The 24,226-nt window shown below is 41.6% G+C and overlaps 1 protein-coding gene across 2 annotated transcripts in view; it reads left to right on the plus strand.

Annotated features, from left to right (window-relative positions):
* trit1 (tRNA isopentenyltransferase 1) overlaps positions 1-23,962 on the plus strand; it is a 48,010-nt gene extending 24,048 nt beyond the window's left edge. The window contains exons 2-11 of one of the 2 annotated variants that reach the window (XM_026155997.1): positions 155-295; positions 5,974-6,076; positions 6,427-6,616; positions 7,132-7,274; positions 7,395-7,506; positions 12,075-12,187; positions 12,351-12,428; positions 21,773-21,882; positions 22,769-22,886; positions 23,228-23,962. In XM_026155997.1, coding sequence (XP_026011782.1) covers positions 155-295; positions 5,974-6,076; positions 6,427-6,616; positions 7,132-7,274; positions 7,395-7,506; positions 12,075-12,187; positions 12,351-12,428; positions 21,773-21,882; positions 22,769-22,886; positions 23,228-23,433 — 1,314 coding nt within the window. In that variant the 3' untranslated portion in view covers positions 23,434-23,962. The remainder of the gene's footprint in view (positions 1-154; positions 296-5,973; positions 6,077-6,426; positions 6,617-7,131; positions 7,275-7,394; positions 7,507-12,074; positions 12,188-12,350; positions 12,429-21,772; positions 21,883-22,768; positions 22,887-23,227) is intronic. The other variant, XM_026155996.1, reaches the window with a different exon arrangement.
* Positions 23,963-24,226: the final 264 nt, after the last annotated feature.

The following is a 24,226-nucleotide window of genomic DNA, read 5'->3' on the forward strand; positions in this document are numbered from 1 at the left end:
GCAGTACTAATTATCTTCCAGGAATTTTAACTTCCCCTTTTGAATTATCCTGTAATAGCTCCTGTAATGGTTTTTGTAATGGCTAATTATTTATATTTTTATTTTATGTGGTAGTTTTTCCTGCCTGTTGATTCCTTTCTTTGTGTGCCTTCAGGTGTACCTGGGCCTGGACATTGTCACTAATAAGGTGACAGCTGAGGAGCGCAACCAATGCACACATCACATGATCGGCTTTGTGGACCCATTAGTGAGCACCTACACGGTGGTAGACTTCAGGAACAAAGCGGTGCCACTGATATCCTTTTTGGAGCCATGTGAAAGCATGGGAGCAGTGTTTTCCATAACACCTCTTACCGCATGTTACAACAATGCCCCATCCCAATTATCAAGTACCGGTAGTAACTGCAGAGAAAGAACTGATTTCACTCTTAGTAATTGATTTTTGTAAGTGTGCACGCATCCTTGTTTTGTCATTGTGTCTTGCTGCAGATGTTGCAGTGAAGATGAAAAGCGAGAGATCTCTAGAGACTGTATTTATAGAGGAGTCTCTGTGGTAAATCTACACACGGTCTGGGCAGTCACACCCTCCTGCAGACACTGGCCGTCACACAGATGTGGAGAGAGGAGGCGATAACTAGAGAGAGGGTATTAATAGATCAGGATGGGGTGCACGCACACACACAGACACTCGCTTTTCTCTCTCTCACCCTCACCAGCGCAGCGAGGGGATGCGGTAGCTCCAAGAATAGGCTCAGTGCACCGCGAGCCTGCTGGTGGGAAAGAGGGAGAAACGGGAAGAGATGAATACAGATTAGTAGAGCTGGAGGATTTTAACTGAAAATCAGGAAAAAGAGGAAGGAGTGTGCAAGATGGTTAAGACGCCTAATGGGTGTAATGACTCTTCATCAGCCATCAAGCCTTCTCTCTACATGCCGTTCACATAAACTCTCTCCTTCTGGACCTCCTCCTCTGTGGCTCTGTTTGCTCAGTTTTCCATCCCTCTTTCTGTTTTCTCCTCCCTTAATTTTCCTCGCTGTTTGCCGGCAGTCGCCCTCACTCCTCTGCAAGTGATGAGTGACGATGGCTGATGGGCCTTTATCTTGTTTGGTCGGGTATTTATTTAATCATCCCAGAGTGGAGAAAGTAGGCGACCAGAGGGAGGGAGGAGGGGAGAGAAGGCAAGGTGCAAGATGAGAGAAGATGCGACAGAAAAAGAGGGAGAAGGAATAAGGTGTGGCACACAGGCTCTGTCTGTGTGACCTGCAGGTTTTTTTGAAAGGGGACCTGTTATGCCTTTCTATTTTACAATTACAATTACAAAAGAGGTGGGACGAATTTAAATAAAAACAGAATGCAATGATCCTCTTCGCCTCAGTCCATTTTAAACAAGCTTTGCCCCAAAGAAGATGATGATGGTGCAGGATCATGTTCACATGCGGTTTCTTCTTTGCACGATGGAGCTTTAACCTGCAGTTGTGGATAGCACAGTGAGCTGTGTTCACAGTGACAGTGAGTCACTGAGCCTATGCAGTGATTTCCAGGACAGATTCATGCCGATTTTTTTACGCAGCATCACCTGAAGGCCTGCAGATCACAGGCATCCAATGTATTTATTTATTTAGTTAGTTTGGGCTTGACCCTTGCTCACAGAGACTTCTCCAGATTCTCATAATGTTTTGATGATTTTGTGCAAGGTAAATGAGATATACAATGTCACAATTTTACATTGAGGATTATTATTCTGAAATTATTCCACAATTTGTAAATAATCTTGTTACTTCTGCCTCTCTAAAACAGTCATTTTACACCCAATCATGTTACGGACCTGTTGCCAATTAACCTCTTACGTTCCAAAGTATTCCTCCAGCCTTTTGTTGCCCAAGTGGTGGAAATTAAAGGAGACACTATAATTCTGATTAAGCTGAACTAAATTGCTAATATTAAGTTTACACCTCTGACATTTGTTTCAAAGCTGTCTACTTTTTGGTCTTTCAAAAGTTTCAGGTTGCCCAGGTGGAAGCATTTCTATTGCTTATATTTTCTCCACAACAGTCTGAAATACATTCGGCAGACCATAAATAGTCTTAAGCCGGGGGTCAGGAGGTGTAATGGGTCATGACATGAGAGGCCTACTGGGGTAAGAAAGACCAGAATCAAAGTTCTGCAACACAGATTTTAAATTCTTTCCGAGACATAACCATATTTTTTGCTTTTTTTTTTTTTCCTTATTGGAAAGCTCCACATCTTTAGGCTGAGGACATTTATTCAAATGACACAGTACAAGAAGTTTAAAGCTGACATAGCCAGATTTCACACTCCAGATGTCAGGAGAATCGTCCAGGCCTGGAGCGTGCAGGAGACAGGAAACCTGAGCCCAGTTGCTTTCTCTGAATTTACTGGACTATTACCTGCACTGTTCCTTCATGGGGGCAATTGGACATCAAATTGGGCACGACCTTTGTACTCAGGAGCTGGCTGATTTAAGAGTATTTTGTGTTGAGCTAAGACACCAGATTGTTTGATTCTCACATAAACCTCCTCTGAATAATGGCTACAAATGTTCAGAGTCAAAATAGCAACATAGATACAAGTCAGGTTTTTATTCAGATTTGTTGTCAATATTAACCATAAAAATCAGTGCTGTCAATAGATTAAAAAAAATTAACTACTATCGCACAATTTTCTGTAATTAATCGCAATTATTTGATCAATAGCCTGACTGCAATTACATTTTTTCAACTTTATATTTAAGCTTGTAACTGACATTTATGCAATATAATGAAGTAAATGCAGAAACAACACAGAGGATGTATGCTTAAATTCAAAGAGAATTTCAATAGTTTTCTTCAGTCTTTTAGCACAGGTTCTCTCCTCTGAAATACAACTTTTTAGAAAGTTTAAGTATTCACTAATATATAATATATATTAGTGCTCTCAAACAATTAAAATGTTTAATCAAATTCATCACAGGGTTACTGTGGATTAATTTTGATTAATCACGATTAAATATCATTCATTTTTATTCTACATTAATTCTACATTAATCATTTTGCATGAGCAAACAGACTGGAGAAAAAAGGGAAAATATACGCACTTAACATGAATGTTCAAGATTTTCAATAAACATGTTAACAAAAAACTCTGTAGACATTTATCCTCTCTCTCCGTCACTCTTGGAGAGGCACTTCATGTCCTTGAAACAAGGAACCAAATCTATGTAAAGCTCGTGTTCTCAACTACATTAACAGGTCTGCAGTTTGGTGCAATCCACTTGGTAACTGTGTCAGTCAATATGTCCGAGGTAGACTAATGAGCCCCCGAAGCTCCGTGAGTGGTTTGTCGCAAGCTGGGTGACACGTTAGCCAAAGTGCTAGCAGCATCCCCGACTAACGTGTGCTTCGCGTTAATGTGATATTTTAAGCTGGAAGTGCTCGGTAAAAAGAAAATTCCTTCTTGCACAATGTGCATAATACTTTATGTCGGTCGACTGTTCCGTCTTGTTAGTCTGTTAATACTCAAATTTCCCATCGAGGGGGCCAGTGTGCGTTTATCATCTACCAGACCCTGTGCACGAGAAAATGCTAATTTCCTGGTTTGAGACCGGATGTGGGGTTGTGCATTTCCGGTAGTTTTACTTTGCAGTCAATCGCTACTGCGAAGATTTACTCCAAAATCATGTCCAAAACTCGAAAACAGAAAGATCGCGTTAAGTTACAAAGAGCAGAAGGTGGGAACACTCACTGCTGTTGTGTCATGAAAAAAATCTAATGATCAATTTTGACGTTTAAAGAGTTTAGATCGATCAGTTGTTTACGTCACTCAACACAAGCAGAACTGCATTACTGCAGCAGAAGACACATCGTCCACATTCAGAAGCACATCTCTGTATAGTGACTGGTCTTGTGATTTAAACAGGCAAATGTTCAGCATTCAAACTACAGGTGAAGAATAGTCAAACCAGATGTTTCCCGTTAAGTCGATATCAGCTAGTCAAGTACACACCTACACAACATGTTAACAAACCGTGAAAAAAAGCCACACAAAAAATGAATCATTGCTGGTAAGGGTTTCTATACATTAGTATTTACGAAGGGTATGTTGTGACTTACCTTCAAAATTACAGTGGTCCCTCGCTATAATGCGGTTCACCTTTCACCTCGCTGTTTCGCGTTTTTTTTTTAGTGCAAGTTTGCATGCTTTTTTTTTTTTAATGTCACATGGTGTCCTGTGTCCTGTGTCCTGATCGCTGCAGACGATCTCCTCCGTGACGTCTCTCCTGTACAGTACAGAATCGCTGCATCGATCACTAGCAGTGTGACTCTGAAGTGCAGTGCTGTATGTCCACGATGTCCACGAAACGTTTTGCACCGTCAAAAAATAAAATTGGCTACTTGATTTCACCTATCGCTGGTTATTTTTAGAACATAACACCCGCGATAAACGAGGGACAGCTGTTTACAGATACTGAGAAATATAACATTTGAATCCCTTTTCTCTTTTGCTCGGAGGTGCGGGGGAAAAAATATCGACAAGTCGATGAACATCATTTACAGATATATTGGGTAAATGCCCGAGACATCTATAGAAATGTAAATCGCCGCTTGATTCATTCATTTGCTAAACTTGTTTTGGACCGTAAACCAGGCGCGAATAGGACACCGGAAACAAAGCTCCCCACAGGAGTTTCCGCACCGGAAGTAGCATATGCTAACGTGCACATAGTCTATTGAGCTGACTTTTTATTTTTTTATTTTTTTTATTAGTAAAATTAACATACAGACAAAATGCACCATATATTACACATTTAGAGAATAAACATTCCTTACATATTAGCAACTTTCATACATAGGAAAAAGAAAATATAAAGATGGGGTCACTTAATTTAACAGAATATTAACTCACTAAATCAAAATCTTCCACAAAGAAAACAAAAAAAGCAGCCTTTTTCTTTTTAACTAAAGTCAAAGATTTAACCAACAGGTTTAAGTCGTTTTTCCAGTACGCTAGCGTTGGTTTGGTCTTAAAAAAACGACATTTATTTATAAATTGCTTGCACAAGATTAATAACACATTAACACCATAATTAGCTTTCTTTTCTTTCAAAAACACTCCAAACATTATCATATTTAAGGTAAATGGGGTAATTTGAATCCCACTGGAATAAAGCCAGGTATGAAAATCCAACCAAAATATTTGTATGAAATTGCACAAAAAGAATAGATTGTCCAAATCCTCCTCTTCTGTTTCACAAAATACACAATTACCAGTTTCTATTTTGAATCTATCACCAAGGAGTCTATTTGTCGGGTAAATTTTATTCAAAATTTTAAATTGGACTTCTTTCCCTTTAGAAGGGATAGGGAAGGTGATATAATCAGTTCTTATTTTTTCAATTTCTTCCCTTTGGAAATCTTTTAATATGTAATTACGTCTACTATTGAGCTGACTGGTTCAGCTGCCCGTCACTACCAGATCAACTGCTCATTTGCACATGTTCGAAGGTAACTCTACTTGGACAAACTGCACGAAATGCGTTGACGGAAACATTTCAGGGATTTTGAGCCATTCTGCACTCCAGATGCGTTAATTGTGTTATTATTATATTTTTTTTTAAATCACGTTAATCGTGATGATGGCGTAATCTGTGATAACGCGTTAATATTTGGCAGCACAAATAAAAATACAAACAAATTTCATGTATCCATCCATTAAGTCCAATAATATTTGAGTGTTTTGAAATACTACTGATGCTGTTAACTTCAACAGTAGCATAAAGGGAAAACCCAGAATTCCTGAAATACTGGTTCATAAAGTTTTCATTAGGAATATGATGTATTCACTCTTTCTACCTCAATTAAACAATAATGATATTTTTAATTACTTTAGATTGTACATGAATGCACAACAATGTCCTGGAATTGTTAAGCCATGCAAAATACGCTGGGATAAACTTCTTCCTTGACACATTCCAACATAGATGACATGCACAAGAGGAACAAACTGCCAATCATTGTTGGAGGAACAAACTATTACATTGAGTCTCTGCTGTGGAAAGTCCTGTTGGACACTGGCGTAAGTGTCATAGATGCTCAACTTGAATACACCGCTCTCTGTCCTTTCTGTCTTTTGTACTGTTAATCTCTTAAATGTATAAATGTCTTATTATCTTTACCCATTTTACTTTTGATAACAACATTAAGCCAGAGTGCTTAAGCTTTCGCAGCTTGAAGATAATGTAATATTTCACTTTAGTTTCATTTCTTCATGCTGCATAGTCATTTACTGTTAATAAAACTGCCACGGGTGCTTTTTCTCATCTTAATCTCTGTTTTCATTGCACATTACTTCTGACTCTAGGCACCGCTCTAAACGGACCTTGTAATGTGTTAAAGATTTGGAAGCAGGAGCTTAATGGCAGTGTTCGAGGGCAGGTTTTGCAAATACAACTTGTCTCGCAGCAGGAGAACGAGGAGCCGGGGGACGGAGGGGATGGGTCTCCGAACAGGAAGCTCGAGCTCGAGAAACTGGGAGGAGCTGAGTTGCATAAACGACTGGCCGAGGTGGACCCCGATATGGCTGCCATGTTGCACCCAAATGACAAGCGCAAGATAGCCAGGTGATACAGCTGGTGAAGGGTAATCTGTCAGTTTTAGTGATGTGGATGTTGTGTTGGGGCATGTGTTGTGCTCCATGATGTGTAGCATGCACTCTGGCCTCAGGTTAAGTTACCCAGTTTTTTAATATGAGCTGGTAAGGATGATCTTTTCCTCTTAACCTGAGCACACAGCCACAAGTTTGGTTTCGATTTAAATCTCAACAGGTCGAGAGTTTTGGTGTGTTGGTTTTTGAAGCTCACTTTGAAAGTATCCTGGTGAGAAAAGGATTGAGAGATTGTTTGTTCTTCATAATTATTTGTATTTTTTCTTGTTTTATGTCTTCATTTTTCTGAAGGATATGCCCCTAGTGCAGCAATAATGAACATTCTCACCACTTTTAAATTGTATTCTTCATTTGACCGGATTGTTATGTAATTTCAGTTTACCCTCCCAGGCCTTATAAACAAGGAGTTCAATAAAACTTCATAGTACATGTGGATTTCAAGTGTTTGATTTGAACTTAAAACTTACACAGGAGTCTGCAAATCCACAAAGAGACGGGGATTCCACATAGCCGCTTGCTGGAGGAGCAGAGGGGGCAGGAAGGCGGTGATGGTCTTGGGGGGCCGCTAAGGTACAAAGACCCCTGCATCTTCTGGCTGCATGCTGACATGGAGGGTAAGGAGGGAGACTTGTAGATGTGCTTTTTGTGTGGGGGAATAAAACAAGCTTTGAAATGTGGAAAGTGTCTTTATTTCCATGCTACATTTGTCATATCTACTTCTTTCTGTCCTTCAGCTCTAGACAAGCGGCTGGATGCTCGTGTAGAAGATATGTTGTCTGCAGGAGTGATACAGGAGCTTAGAGACTTCCACATCCGATACAATCGACAGAAAATCCAGGACAACAGGTAAGGAAATAAGGTGAGGTGTCCGCTCACCTGAATGAACGCAACCAACCAGATCCTGTTCATCCTGATGGTTTTTTAGGTTATTTGTTTGTTTTTTTCTCCTGTCAAAGAAATATGCTGTTCTAGATAAAGCCCACAGTGTTTAGACTTCTGTTCTTGTGGGACTAATATTATTCTAGAATGTCCAGTAATTATTAATAATAAGGGATAAGCCTATTTATGTCTGACGCTACCAGGGGAGTCTAGTATTTTCTGCTAATTACTTTAGTGCCTCCAAGAATTTTAATTCCATGCTGAAGATAACTCTATAATTGTATTCTTGGATTGTACTAGAAGAATTTTTATGATTAACAGCTCAAAATAATCCTTTTTTTATACAAGCTTTGGATTGGTTCCTTTCTCACTTGCCCCCTTTTCCCCTTTTGTGATTGGCTACCTCTCACAAACAGAAAGTTATAGATTGGTGGGGCTTCTGTTCCCACAGCTAGTGCTACAGATGTCCATAATCCTGAGATGACTATATTAATGATATGTGCTCTCATTGACATCATAATTCAATAACCATCTTCAATAAGTTAAACTCAACTGGCCCTATACAAAAATATGTTTTCTTGAAATTAGGTTAAAACAACATTCTCTGTCAGAAACAATGCCGAATTAACCCTGAATAAATTAAGGCATGCTGAAGATAATTTCCATCTGATAAACAAAAATTAATGTGGAGTAGAGTGTAGAATTCTCGAGCGATCTGTTAATATTAGCGCAGGTTAGCTAGGTTTCAGTGTAAGCTCATTTGATGCTAACTTTAGCTGAGGCTTGTTGGAAAAGATGGTAAAATGGTAGTGCATGGGAGTCAACACTACAAGGGGTTGCTAGTTTACAGTATACTGTAAATTAAAAGTTAGCTTGCAGCTAGCACTGTTAAATCAATTGAGATGTTAATTTTGGGAGGGGAAAAAGGAAATTAAATTATGAAACTGAAAATTAAGAGTTGTCATTTTTTTAAGCCTTTCATAGTTTTCACCATTTTGTTTAGTACAGCTTGTGCATCATTAGCTAACACTAGTATTAGCTAGGTAGCTCATGGCTTGCTCCAGGCTAGCTCCGGGCTATAAGTCAGAGCTGATAGAAAATTAGCATACTAGTTGGCCAAGTTATAAAAACATCAGATTCTAAGGACAGCAGTTTTTGACATTTGGCTTTATTTTTTTCTTTGGAGTTGTGCTTCGGTTTTTTTTGTTTGTTTCTTTTTTGGGGGGGATTGCCTTGCAGTGTTCTCAGGTAAAAGCACTAACCTTGCTTAATTGACAAGACAGATTCTTCAGGGTTTATTTTTATGTTCAGCAACACTTTCTTTGGCAGCAACTATTCCCCACTATCTCTACCAGGACATTTTTAGATTTAGCTCTAGCAGCTACCTACTCACCATATGCTGCAATACACAAGATAACCTGCATTTTATTTATTGTATTCAGTTTCCATATGGTATTCGGATTTTTTATATATTGTTTCCAAGTAGGCAGGTAAAAAACGATTCATGCTATTCTGAGATTTAACATTCGTTGTCTTTATTTTGTATCTACATCACTACATTACATTTTTGTTAACTTTGTCTTTCCATGTCCTGTGTGTGACATGAAATGTGAAGACCAAAAAGAAAGAGAGATGTGAACACTGCTGTGTGTCTCTGTTGGCAGTCGATATTGATAGTGTATGATGGGGTGTGGCTGCAGGGAGTTGATGCACTGGTGGAACGTTGCCCAGGAACCTTCCGGTTCCCCTCCCTTTCGTTTATTTCATCACCCTATCTCACCTCCCTCGTCCTCCTCCCTGTCCCTCCATCTCTGCCTCTATTGCCCTCTGAGCAATCTGATCATCCATGCACTTTACCCCCCCCCTCTCTCTCTCTCTCTCTTTCTGTCTGTCTTTCTCTGCTTTGCCCTCATGTCTCCATCCCCAGCTGGCTGCTGTGGCCAGACATCAAGGTCAGATCTCCACCCCCTTCCCTGCCTCCCTCTCTTCCTCTGTCTTTCTTTTCCTCCCTCCATTGACTCTACATTTCCTGTGCTCAGACGCTATTCTCAAATTTCTGTCTCTGCCTGTCTAGCCAGATTTATTTTTGTTATTTCCTCTTGTTGTTTCTCTTACAAGCCTAGAAATTAGGGACCTGAAATAATCCTTTTTATTCTAATATTTGCTGTGCAGTGTATTTGAGGAAGAGAATTAGATAAAAGCAATTTTGTGTGTGTGTGTGTGTGTGTGTGTGTGTGTGTGTGTTTTATTATAAAGATATCTTATTTGCATTTCAATGTAGAAACCTTACCTGCAAATAACAAGTAAAAGGACACAAAGTGCAAAATGTTATTATTCAGTTATTAGTTCTGATATCTGGTACAAATATGGGTGGATACTCAGTTAAGCGCTTCTTACATTTTCAGACATCAGCTAGTGAAGGTGAAAATTCCCATAACAGGTAGTCGCCAAAGTAGGATGCTCTTTCGCTATGTGGATTTGCTAGAATCTAAGCCCAGACTGCACATATGGAGCATTTCTAAGCAATAATCAGACATTTGTTTCATACTTGGCAACTCCGTCATCACTTCGTATCAAGAATTTGTCCTGCAGTGAAGCATAAAGCTCCACTCCACTTGTTTGCACTTCTTGATTATGTATTGAAGCTGGAGGGATGTCTCAGGGAATGTTTTCTATTTTCTATAGGATTTCTGATTAGGGCTGCTCAATTAATCGAATTTTAATCACGATTACGATCTGGGCTTTCAACGATCATTAAAAATGACTGAGCCGATTATTAGCCCCTCCCTAATTTATCCGCGACACCTTAAAGGCCGGTCCGTGAAAATATTGTCGGGCATAAACCGGTCCGTGGCGCAAAAAAGGTTGGAGACCGCTGATTAAGAGGACCCGAGGGAAGCTCGGAAAGCTAAGCAGAAGTTATTTGGAGAGTGACTGCCGTTGGTTGAAAAGAGAGTTTAAAAAAAAAAAAAACTTCAGTGGTGTTGCACACTATTTTATATTATTTTTTTAAAGTCATTGTTAACCCTTTAAAGCCGGTCAGAGCTGCACGCTCCGTTTTGCGTAACTATTGTTAAATCCCTGTAGAACCTGAACCATGTAAGCTAGCGCAATAATTTGTTTTGCATATGAAACCGGAGGAGTTGTACTTACATCTGATGCCATCAGCTTGTCCTCGGTCACGGTTTCGTTCCACATATAGCTTTGCAAAAATTGCATAAAAAGCGCTTGCAGGAACAAAAACATAATATTCCAGAAACACGCTTTGCCGATCCGATCAGCTGTTCGTAACACTTCCCACAGTGAAATGATGCACATGCTGTTTTCTTTGCAAATCTGCATCATAGGATTGTTTTTTGTTTTTCCTGCAGTATATAAAAATTGCTGTATCTCCAAAATAAAACTATGAAGACACTCAAAATAAATTTCCTGTTGTTGTAAACTATTTTTTGCAACTTTATTGTATTTAAAGTTTTGAGGGATAAGCCTCTTAAATTTCTCCAAGTAGAAATATATGTAAACAAAACAAAAGCGATTTTCAATTTTTTTTGTAGTTTATTGCACTTTTTTGCAATTTATGTAATTACTATGGACTTAATGCATACATATTAAAATATGGGCTATAACAGTTGTATTGATGTATAGCAACTTGAAATGCTCCCACAAATGGCACTACAGCATGTAAAAAAAAATAATATAAGCTCTGGTGGACTTGGTTCTATAGTAGGTCTTAAAGGGTTAAATAAATATCGTCAAATAATCGTGATCTCAATTTCAGTGAAAATAATCGTGATTATCATTTTTGCCATAATCGAGCAGCCCTATTTCTGATTATCACAAAAACAAGGTCATAAAAGTTTGACATGTGACTGTTTTGTTCAGACAGGCACAAATTCATCCCCTCACACTTGGCGATGGTGGGAATGAAGAACGCCCTTTTAACAGGAATCGGTCTCACAGAGGAACGATTTTTAGTGCTGACTGCAGTCACAAGAAGTAAGATTGTAGCGTTACAAACGCTACAATCGGCGGCCTATTTTGTACTGCTTTACAAAAGCTAAAGTATTTCCGGTCAGTTTCAGGCTGCCTTGTCTAAATAAAGGAAAACTGGAAAATAATCAGATGAGAATGTATTTTACAGATATTGTCACAGCAGTTATTCTGCTACTGCTAGCACCTGGAAAAGCCTGATTTAGCCTTGAACTGGCTGCAGTGCTCAAATTGGGGTGGTGTGCTCTGACATTTACTAAAATGCTCCGTCTGGCAAGTTCACCAGAGGATTCTGCCCCAGCCTTGTGTCAGCCCTGGTCACCATACTGGATTTTTAGTAGCCATGGGTCCCTCCGTCTGCTCGTGTCATTCTGTCACTTTCTCTCTTGAAGGGCTTCACATCTGTTCGCTAAGAGTTTAGGAAGCGACAGAGAGATGGAGGAGGAAAGGATGAAATGAGTCACCAGCGAGTGTATAAATATCAAGTTGAAGGCCGAAAGCTTTTATGTTGATGGATAATGTTTCCTCCTCTCCTCTCCTCTCAGTCAAGACTATCAACATGGGATTTTCCAGTCGATTGGTTTTAAGGAGTTTCACGACTACCTGACGGCTCCGGAAAGCAGCACCCAGCAGGAGAAAGACTCTCTACGAGACAAAGGTTAGAGAAACACCTGATCAAAGTCACTCAGATGGAGTTGGATGCACTGGCTGGTGGACTGCTGATCAACCACAACAATCAGGTTTTGTTTTTTGTTTGTTTTTTTTGTCCTCCCTTCATTTTGTGCTTCATCTAACGACCAGCTTGTTTTTCACTCACTCAGGTATAGAAGCTTTGAAGATAGCTACAAGGCGTTATGCCCGCAAACAGAATAAATGGGTCCGCAACCGCTTCCTCAGACGTGAGTACCATTCACCCATGCAGTGAGTGTGTGAGTCGGGTGTGGGGGGTGTATTGGTGCTGCAGACAGATCCTTAGCAATCACAAATAAATCACATGTAAGCACAATCAACTCATTGATTTCTGTTTTAAAAAACAAAAGCCTCGATGGAAACCATAAACTGTGGCTTCAGTTTCCTTATTTGGTGAACATCTAAATCCAAGTTTTATTTTTGCAAAATGATTTTACGGTTTGAAAACATCCCGTGTAGCTCAGCAGGGAAAACCACAGCATTCATTTAATCACTGGGACAAAGTTAGATTTGATTTTATGCAGCATGTGCGCACTACTGTGACGTAGTGATTGGATAATGTTTCAAGATCCATCCCCAGCGCACACCTGCAGATAAGACCTGTGAAAGCTTCAACCCCCTGTGCTTCCAAATGCATAGAAATGAACTTCAGTGTTTGGTTACCTGCCAGAGCAGCTGCCACTGCAGAACGGACAAGACTGCCCACCGCAGCCAAAATCAACCTGAGATTGGAAAGTGGTGATTTGCCACCGTGAGTCAGTTTAAAGTGTAGAGAGTGCGTAAGAGCAGAGTGTGTAGTGCGTCTCTCTTCCCTTGAAAAGGAAACCTGGTCCCACCGGCAGCATGCCCTGCAGTAACCCTGCCTCCTAATCCTGTTAGGCCCAAGTGGCTTAAGGCCACGCCAGGCCCTAAACCTCAATACCCCTCTTTCTGACCGCCTGCCTACCCGCTGCACACGCCATATGGACTACATCACATGTGTGCACGCGTCTGTCTGTGTTGCAGCTATAATCATAGAAACATGCAGTAATCTGTCTAAGATTGTCTACTTGTGTTCACGTGTGTGCTTTTAAGTGTGTCCTGCCTTTAGACAATCCATATAACACTGCCCCCCTCTTACACACACACACACACACACACACACACACACACACACACACACACACACACACACAGACCCTGCTTAGACTGTGCTCTGTCTGCTGCATCAGGCCTGAAAATGCAGGTGGCAGCAGAGGAGATTAGCTCTCCTCAAAGACCTCAACCTCCCATCCAATGAAGTCTCAGAGGAAATACTTTTGCTTTGTTAAATTTGTGGATGTTATGATCAGAACTTTGTTGGTATTTTTTTTTTTTTTAATTTATGGACCATGATCGTTTTTATTCACTGGATTAGAGAAATATAAACCAGAGCAAGAACAGCATCAATCAGGCAAACATCTCTTTGAGTCAGACCAAGAGTAGCTATAAAAAGTAGTCCCTTGGAAATATGTGCAGCAGTAGTCTACTGTAGCATTTACTGAGGACTGCATTTTTGCTTGCTTTATTTATTTATTCTTTTTGTTTCAAAGAGTTGAGTGTACAAGTTACAGCAGATAACAAGAACTTTCTAAAGTTTTTAAAGTATAAAGATATTGGTCTCAATTTTAAGGGTGACTAGACAAACGGATATACTAAGAAAGTATCTTTGTTGTGAAGATAAACCATCCCTGGCGTCGTGTTTCTTCTGGTAATACACACAAATTTACCAGGAAGTCCATTTGAAGAAACACATCAGTCATTTGAAGGATTTTTGCTGCGAATACCAAAACACTGCACAGTTAAGTTATCACAAGGAAGAATTTGAAGGACAGCCTTTTTGACAGGCACCAGATAAATGGCTTGAAGAAGGCCTTCGTGTTACTAGATAAGAATGTACAAGCTCATATTTAATTACCCAATGCACCAGCCTTGTAGGGTGGCTTTGCTGCAAAAGCTGAGTCATGAGGGACTGTGTTGCCGGATGACCTTCTCTGTTTGTGTGGTTCTGGAAACATGTTGTTCTTGCTGTTGACTCCATTGACGTTGTTTTTGTCGGTGTCTGTGCAGAGATGGTAAAGTGTTTCATTGTTACAGATCAGGACAGAATTATTTGGCGAGATTTACAGTTCCACACGCACTGAAGCGTCCTCACTGCATAATACTTCCAGCACCGTGTTTCACTAAGGGGGGTGGTGTTCTTTGGGTTGATTGCCTTCTTTCTGTAAACATAAGCAGCGTCTAGTTCTAGTTTCGTCTCATCTGACCAAAGGATGTGCAATATTCCAGTATTGCATAATCTTTCTCCAGGCTGCCTTAGCTATTTCAGTCTGGCTTGAAGGTGTCGCTTCTGAGAAGGGAAGTTTTTCTTCTTCTGTAGCCTCACAGTCCATTCCTGTGCTGGCTTCTAGTGACTGTCTTTTTTGAGACTACAATTCCCAGCTAGATTAAGTCATTCACTTGTGTTTGGCATTGGTTCTGGAGTCTTTAGGCATATCTCTCACTGGTTTCCTTTTCAGATTCTTTGAAATTTTTCACTTCCTGCCTCTCCTAGGCTTGTTCTGTCCTGTGTGGCTCACTTTGAATTTCTTGATGATACTTTGACTCCTGTTCCTGACACGTGGAAACGCTGTAATAATGTTTTGTATATGTCCTACTTTTTGAGCATCACTTCTTCTTTTTCTAAAGCCCAAAAATGCCAAAAAGTCTATTTTTGGCACGATGCTTTCCCAAGTGACAGTTCAAAGACATGCTGAAGTTTTTAGACTGTTTAAATTGTAAAATAACTCTTAGTTTTAACTTGATTTTACACACTTTGAGCATTACAAAGGTAACGCGCATCAGCTTTTGTTTACAGCTGGAGTTTTTGTATCATTGGGATCCAGTCAATTCTCAGTGTCAGTAACTAGCAGAATACTGTTGGCTGTAGGGCAGCGGGGCGTTTATTGTAAAATCTGACCCAGTTCCTTTGAAAATAAATCAATCTACAGGCTGTTGGAGCCAACCAAGAGAGTTGGGGAAGGTCTGAGTTAGTCACATCTGCTCAGATAGTAAAAACACACATATTAGATTAATTAAAGATTTGCCCAAGGACAGCCCTGTAATGCTACCCCTGGTTGGGGGATGCCCCTAACCAAAGTTTTGCTCTCATCCACCTTTCTGTTCTGCATCATCTCCGTTGACCTCTCTGTCTTGCTCTGACTGCTGACCTCCTTTTCTGTTTCGCCCGAGTCCCACACATGCCCGCACAGATGCCGGCAGGCCTCAGCTGAGCAGGCATATCTCTTGAAGCGTTACAGAGCTGCTGGGAATGTGCCCCGACCACACAAACACGGGCAACAGGGTCGCTGGGGTCTGCGCAGACCAACCCAGGCATGCAGAAACTAGTGGGTCAAAGGGAAAGACAAATTGAAAACGACAGAGCCTCAGTCAGGCTAACAATGAAGTAGATTAAAGAAGCTAGAACATAATCTGAATGCTGACTTTATATGTAGGCTGAATCACATGCCTCGAAGGCACAAGTTTAACCCAGTTTTACGGTTCACGTTTAGTAGCAAATGTCAGAGCGAGAGTTGGTGGGCGTTCAGTGCTTTAAATACTTCTCAGCAGGATACGTGGTTGTTGATGGACTCAGCTCTGGTTGCTGTGAGGATTTAAGCACCAGGTCAGCCAGCTTAGAAGAAATCAAGCTTAATTTGACTTGCCTTTATTTGGGGCTGTGTGTGGGTGTACACCTATAGTGTGTGCGTGGCGAGGGGGGTGGAGTTAATTAGTTGATTTAATTACCCTTAAACTACATAGTAATCTGAGGTTATATTCCTTTTATCAGGTGCTGAATCTAATGCAGATGAGGCAGCTCCCTCTGTTTAGTAAAACTCCCACAAGGCAGGCATACAAGTGCAAACAGCACCTTGTAACCAGGTTACGCAGGTGTAGTTTGACCAAGGCCTCGTGAGCGTTAAGTAACAGGGGGATAGGTGTCTTTCAGTCCCAGGAGTAAATGAGTGAGTGAAGGATGGATGGAGGGCGACTGAGAGGAATGGCACATGGACGGCTGGGTTGGTTAAAGAAGGGAGAGTAATTTGATCCAGCTGAGGCAACAGGTGTGGGGTGAGTTTACACCCTTGTCCACTAGCAAGTGTGAAACCTTCATGAACTCTTTCTCTCTCTCTCTCACACACACGCGCACACACACACACACACACACACAAATAAATAAATGCAATCTCATACCATGGATAAAAACAAGACTGTGTTGTTGTTGCCAAAGAGACCTCTCTGTGACCTCCGCTCAGCAGACGGGCAAGATATGTTTAGGCGGAAACGTCAAACGCTGACGAGAAATCTAAAATCTTATTTTGCTGAGGTGAGGTGGGGAAGAGATGGTGTAATAAGAAAAAGACTCGTCTCTACTCCTCAGAACAAATATAACTGGCTTGTCATAGAGGATTCAACCGCTACGCCGCAGTGGCTCATACAAATGCCACAGGGTACATGTGAATCAGGAGAGACAGTCATTCATTACAAAACACATCTGCCATTGTGAAAAACATAGAGTGACTTATAGTTGTGTCTGTAAGTATTTGGACATTGCCAGGTTTTGGGGGGTTTTTTTTGTAATTTTGCCTCCTTTATGGGGTTTAATGGTTTATGAATTCCATCCATTTGTATTCACAGTCCCATTGTCTGAGCCTCAAAACTATCTGGGCAGTTCACTGTCTATGTCAGGGGTGTCCAGCTCCAGGCCTCAAGGGCCGGTGTCCTGCAGGTTTTAGATGTGTCCTTGATCCAACACAGCTGGTTTAAATGGCTAAATGACCTCCTCAACATGTCCTGAAGTTCTCCAGAGGCCTGGTAATGAACTGATCATTTGATTCAGGTGTGCTGACCCAGGGTGATATCGAAAACCTGCAGGTAACCAGCCCTTGAGGCTTGGACTTCCCCACTCCTGGTCTATGAACTGTGAGAGCAGTAATGCTGACCCAAAATAGTTTGCCCATTTAAAAAAAAAAAAAAAAAAAAAAAAAAAGTAGGTGAAGGATGCTAAAGTCTTCCGTATAAACAATTGGTGCCACTTGTTGTTTTTTTCCACTTACGAGAAGTTGATCTCTTGTTTATGCAAAGTCCAGGAACTGCTAGCCTGCACTCTTAGCTTATCTTCACACTTCACAGCTAATTAAAGCAAAGCGACTTCCGCTGCACTTTTCGGTTAATGCGGCAGCTTCTCTCGCACACTTTAATTTGTGAGGCTGCTGTTTGCTGTTGAGCGATGTGTCAAAGAACTTTTAGGAAGATCCAACTGCATTTACAGATTTGCTTGCCACGCTTCTCCTCTCTTGTCTTTGAAACGCACTACTGTACTTTGCACTTGGACTCTGAGGTGTGTCCAGTGTTGGTGAACGGCCTGAATGATTCGGTGTAGTTTGATGATCAGTTTCAGCTTTGTGAATCTACATGACGTGTTCATCCTGCTGCAGGCTTTAATTCTTATGATAGGTACAGCCAGAAATCTGGGGAAAAAAACACATTACGTAAAAGTTATAAATTAATTTGCGTGTCACTGAGTGGAAAAAAACCCCAAGCAAAACACGACTCAGTATTTGGTGTTTTTGGTGCTGTGGTCCCAACTGCCTGCAGATCATTAACAAGGTTCTCCCGTGTAGTGTTGGGCTGATCCACCATGTTTCTCATGATCATTTGTAACCGATTGATCGATATGATTGTAGTCAGTCTGTGGTAGCCGGAAATGTGGGGACCTAATACTTCTTTAGAGAATGTTTATCTCTTTAAGAGTGTGCAAATAAGCTGCATTAATCACCAGTATACTGCGCTCTCATTGGTAGCGGTTTCAACTGCTCACCTTGAGGCTGAGATAAAGTTTTTCTCAAAATCTGCTTACTTCTCATCACTAATAGATTATGTTCTGCTCCTACTTTCTGTGATCTGAGGTTACCATGTCACTGTGAATGCTTCCTGTGTGAGGATGCAGCTTAATGTATAAGAGCTTAGATTTTAGATTCCCTCATTCCACAAAAAATCCCCAGAAATAAAGTCCACTCTTTACAGATCCCTACCTCCCAAAGGAAACTTGAACCAGCCGTACTCAACCTGCTTCAGAAATTCGATCACAAACAACAGTTAAACGACGGAGCTGAGTGAGACGAGAAGTGGAAGAGGAACTTTAGGAAAGGGGAAGGAGGCTGTTGAGTCAATAGCGGCAGCTGCGGTGTTCCAGTGTGGGTGGCAGCCAAAGAAGCACAGCTGGGCCAGGGGACATCGCGCTGAGGCTGGTAGCGGAGCTTTTATAGCAAAGCACACACAGCCGCACATCCTCACTCAGCAAACACAAGGATAACACAGCAAATGACTTCTCGCCCGCTTGTTGCAACAGGTGGACGACTGTTTCAACACGCGCGCACACACCCGGCGCTGGCAGGCAGCTGCCCAGCGACAGATTCTGCTCCTTATTGTTGGCAAGGCCATCTCCCCTGTGCACTCGAAAGGCAGCGCTCACGCTTTGTGTTTTCTCCAAGTGTGCGTGCGCGCGCCCACACCGACCACCCCGCCCTTTGTCCCTTCGGCATTTCTTATCAACTCTCATTCGAGATGTTGCGGATTAGCGGGGTTAAATTTCACCAGATCCCAAACGAGAATCATTGTGGAGCATCTGGCAGCCCACCGTACAGTATCTCCCCTTTTATTTACCACCGCTCCACTCTGCCCAGGGGGGAGGTTAGCGACTGCAGAAGGGAATTGTAGGAGGGTGCTGAGAGAGATAAAAACACAAAGTAAGGAAACAGATAGTGTCAACAGGAGGGCGCAGAATGCCCACTGCTGAGGTGAAGTAAATATTAGAGAACCTGAAGGCGAGATCGCCAACTCTGCATCTGGTGCAGGTACGCCAGGTGACACTTGCTGCCGCCGCCACCTGCCTGGTATTGTGCCGCCAACACAAAAGACTTACCTCCACACTCACATGCAGGAACCATGCAAATAGAATCAGAGGCTTTGATTAACAGTAACTGCTGTTTGACAACACACAGACAAGCCCGACTGAGTTGAGGACAAAGTTTTGAGGATAAGTGGTGCACACAGATAAGAGGAGGGGAAAAAAACACATGCTGTGAAGCCAAATGATGCAGGTGCAGGGTGAGATTCTGCTATTAAGGAGCCTTTTGTTTGTTTTTGCATTTGAACCTTGTGTCAGATTAATTTAAGCACAGCTGGTCTCAGCATGAAAGAATAAAATATGTCACGTGTTTAAATCGCTGACTGCAGATTAAGCCTACAATATGCAAATTTCACCCAGTGGCAGTTGAACTGCAGTTTGTACCAAGAGTGAATTGTAAGTGTAGAGCTGCCGGGTGTGGCTGTATGGGGACTCATTGTTCCCACACACACACACACACACACACACACACACACACACACACACACACACACACACACACACACAGCGCCACAGTCAGTCCTCTGACAAAGTCAACACTGTTAGTCATACAGTCAGGACTCTGTGTCTCTCTGTGATAATGGAGGCCCAGACGGCTCCCAGTGGAGTTCAGTCTATAGGATGTCTGCTGCCCTCAAATCCACAGTTGACTTTGTGTAGAAAGGATTAAGACATAATTGAGTTGGCAAACAGCGCTTTATAGGTTAATGGGATTCGCTTACCTGAGAGTGTGAGCTTAACACACATATATTCTAATCAGACTTTGAGTTACCAAAGTTGGAAAACCAGAACAACCCCAGATTCACGCGTTCTGTAGATTGTCCAGTTTGCCTAATTTAGAATGAGTTTTTCTAACCTCTAACTAACTGGGGACATAATGGAGTGGCTACAGAGATGATGTGTTATATATTATTCCTTTGTGTTTAAGGTGTCGACAGTCTAACGTTTATTTTTTTTAAATTGCATTCAATGTAAAAATTATATGCATTGCATGCAGAAGTATGCAATGTGGTTTTGTTGTGTTTTGATGGAAAAAAGGGAAACGGCTGCAGTGACTGTGACCTGCAAACATGCAGGGTAATGCAGTATATGAGGCAAAATCAGAGGTTGCTAGTGGTTGAGGTGAAAAGCAAACATTGTCCAAAGAAGTGTTGAGAGAGAGCTCCAGAAAGCCTGGAGAACCATTTCCTCGAAACCACTTTAAACAATTACACGAATGTCTGGCTCCTTGGAAGCAGATTTTTTTTATTTATTTATTTTTAATGGAAGGATTTTGCACAGTACTGTACATTTGACCCATTCATTAACATTTACCGCCATCCACCATGTTTTTCTGTAAGCTTGGCAACTTATAGACAAAAATGTTCTCCGGCTTTCCGACTTGTCGTTCCGGGCATTTTCGCAAATTTTCCCTCTCAGCCAACCGAACCGAACATGAAGGCGCAAAAGCACAACCAAATCCCCGAGCTGTAAGCTGTCGAGTTGTATTCTGGGTAATGTAGGCTCCAGTTTTTAGCATGAAGAAGGTTTGAAATAAGGTTCTGCTGCACCTGCACGTTTTTTCAGTCATGGTTGCTGCTGTCTCATCTGGAGTCAGGTTGGTTTCTTTTCGCTGCGTCGTGTCTGAGTACAGCCTCAGAGTTTGCGCTTCTCTCGTGCATTCAGACCGCAGTCGTAACCTTGATTCCTTGAAAAGATAACCATCTAGCTAGATTTGAATGTCATTTAAAACCCTGTCTGTTTGTATTTTCTAACCATCTGGAGGAAAAACTCTTTAGTACAATAAAAGGAAAAAGTGAAGACAACTTGTGTGACAATGTGTCGTAGTGTGCACTGAAAGAGTCAAAAAATGGAGCTCAGACTCTTTTTCTTTTTTTCTGTTTTCCTGCTCATTTATTTAATCATTAAAAAGTTGCATCTGTTAGAAGTCACTCTCTGCAAGTTGCACCGATCTAAATTTCCACGGTACGCCTTGAAGGGCAGCGGCTCTGGATGCAGGCGAGCGCTGGGATAGACAGAGACAGGAGCGGGGCAAGGTCTGGTGCTGCCGTTGCGTTCCCGAGGCCTGGCCCGGAGACTGCTGACTGATGCAAAATAGAAACACGGGGGTGGAAGAGTTTGAGGGTGAGACAGTGAGTGAAAGCTGAAGCGAGACTGATGGCGGGAGAGAAAGAGAGACGGCGCACAAGACACGAGGGTGGGAGGAAGGAGGGGGGAGACATTATCGAGCCAGTGTGAGTCAGCAGGTTGATGGAGCTTCAGGGTGCGGCTCCAGCACATCGCCGCTCCTGTGCGTTACCCAGTTTGAACTGGCCTGTCTCAGCCGTTGTAGTTTGCAGACAGACCCTCCGGAGCTTCATTGTTTTATTTATATATTTATTTATTTATTTATTTATTTGTGTACAATGAGCACTGTCACTGTCAGAGGTCTGAAAGTTTTTTTTGTCAAGGCTTTTTTTCCCCTCCACCTGTTTATTAAAAATAAATCGTTGGAAACACTGAATCCAATATCAAATCAAGTCCTCGTTGTCCTTGTCAAATGTATAAGTGTGTGTTTTTGACCTTTCTGTGTGTATGTGTGTACAGGACCAGGGGACAACATCCCTGCAGTGTATGGCCTGGATGTGACGGACGTGTCACGGTGGGAGGAGACGGTGCTGGACCCTGCACTGCAGATACTGGACAGCCTCAGTAAGGTGGGGCCTCAGCAGTCTAAAGTGGCAGCTTCCTGTTGGCTGCTTTCATCTGGTGCTGTGGAATCTTTCTCTTTTACTTCAGTTCCTTTCGCTACTCTTTATCATTCTTTATCTTTTCATTGCGTACTTTGTGGTTTTACATTTCCTTCCTTTCATCCTTTTGCCATTAGTGTGTTCCTCTCCTTGTTTGCTCTTATTTATTCCTCCTTTTGAGCATATGCCCTTCTTCCTTGGATTTGCCTTATTTGGGCTTTTTTTGTCCCATTTTTATTAATTTTTCCTTTCTGCGATTTCCTAATTCTTTTTTGTCCTTCAGTTGTCAAAGGGCGATGGCGTGTTGTTGCCACACCGCCAGGCGGGTGGTGTGGACACCCGAGTTTGTGAATAATATAATTTGAGAACGAGGCAACGTAGAATTTTAAAATTGACATCACGGATGAAACTATTAAAAATGTTTGAATCTCAGTGACCTCGATGTCAAAGTCTAGTTTGTTCTTTGGTTGAAAAAGGAAAAAAGGCCTTTGTTTGTATAAAATTGTCTTCTGCAACACGTTTGCTGTTAGCCGAATTTAGGTTACTTGTTTGCTTGTGATATTTAGCATTACCAAACTGCTTGTTTTTCCACGGTTCACCCATCCCAGTGAACTCCACTTGTCAACCATTCAGCATTCCGTAGACTCATACGTCTCTCCATTACAAGATCTTGGAGGATCACACAATCGGGCACATTTATGGGACCATAAATCATGCTTTACTCTGCTGCCTATCTGATGTTCTGCTTCCGTTCCCTTTTTTGTTCCCTAAAAGTTTGTTTTAGCACATCATAAATATTTTTTTCAGATTTAAAACCTTAAAAAAACCAGACTTTTTTCGCTCCACTTCTCAGCATGAGGAGCCAGCTATTGCACCAGTCAGAGCGCAGGGGGCGGAGCAGAGAAACAAGCGGAGCCACCACACGTGTGACCTGTGTGACAAAGTGATCATCGGTGACCTGGAGTGGACAGGTGAGGCATAAGCATGTGGGGGGGGAAAAAAGCTGAATGTGAATATAGACGTTTGCTAACGATACTAACATGTTCATCAAAGCACCGAGGACAAGCAAACTGAGAAGTACTAAAGAAGTCGTACCATGTTATGTATTTGACTGTTTAGCGCTGCCTTAAGATTCTGTGGAGATTCATGCCCAGTGCCAAAAACAGATTTCTTTTCTCTACATGCTCACCTGATCACCTCTGGGCCCTGTTGCACCAAGTCTTGTGACTTGGCCTCTTGGTGACTTGGTCTGTTTCTCTGTCTGTCTTGCTAAATATATCCAAGGCGTGTCGTTTATCCTCTGTACCCGCAGCTCACCTGAAATCCAAGAAGCATCACTATCATGTGAGGAAGAAGAGGAAGTGCGATCCATCCTGTGACCAGTCGCAGAGGACCAGCGCACCTTCCGACTCTGCAGCAGAGACTCTTTTAAAAGACTCTTGTGATACTGTTGCTCCGGGCAGCGGTGATCAGGACTCTTCTGGGACGACACATGAGGAAGTACCAGTGACTCTTTAAAAAGCCTGCACTGACTCTGATCCACATCCATCTTCACTCAGGTCTCCATCCAGTACTTATATGATTAATTCCTGGTTTCCATAGGATCGAATTTATTTATTAATTCCTGAATTCCAACAAAAAATCCCTCCTTCATAGATGCTGAAGCCCTCGAGCTTCAGGTTCTTGCAGCATTTTTTTTTCTTTTTCTTTCCAGTAGCAACACAGACCGAAGTGAATGAAGTACATGATTTATGGCGTGTGCAGGCAAAGAATAAAAAAAACAAATCATAATTTATTTTTTAACACTGCCTGAAAATCTAATGTAAATTTTAAGAGAGGTTTATTTTTCTATTTTTTAAGACTGTGCTGTATATACCACTGCTATGGACTCTCTAGTTTGTCAGCATTTCAGGCTTCAGGACAGATTGTTAGTATTAGGCCCGGTCACCTTTATTTCAAATAAACTCCCAAAGTTTTCTCAGCTCATGCTCCGAACCTGTAATCTTGTGACATAAAATATTTTATTATTAAACATATTTTTATTAAACTGGAAAAAAAAAGTCTCTTTTTGGAATTTCCCAAAACTTTATAGAGAATTCAAATGAAATGAGCACTCAGAGCGCGCACTAACAATGAAGGTCAAGGTCAAATGCTTAGCCAACATAGATACTGTTGTCTGCTGAGGCCTAGTGTATTGTTGTGAAGTTGGTAAATGATCCATAAAAAAGATTGTGGGTAATATGAAGTTTTTGCTGATTTACTGAACAGCTCGTGCTGGTTTTGGGGTCTACCATCACGCAAAACTTGAAGA

The sequence above is a fragment of the Astatotilapia calliptera genome, chromosome 22 (assembly GCF_900246225.1).
Source record: "Astatotilapia calliptera chromosome 22, fAstCal1.2, whole genome shotgun sequence".
Lineage (NCBI taxonomy): Eukaryota > Metazoa > Chordata > Actinopteri > Cichliformes > Cichlidae > Astatotilapia > Astatotilapia calliptera.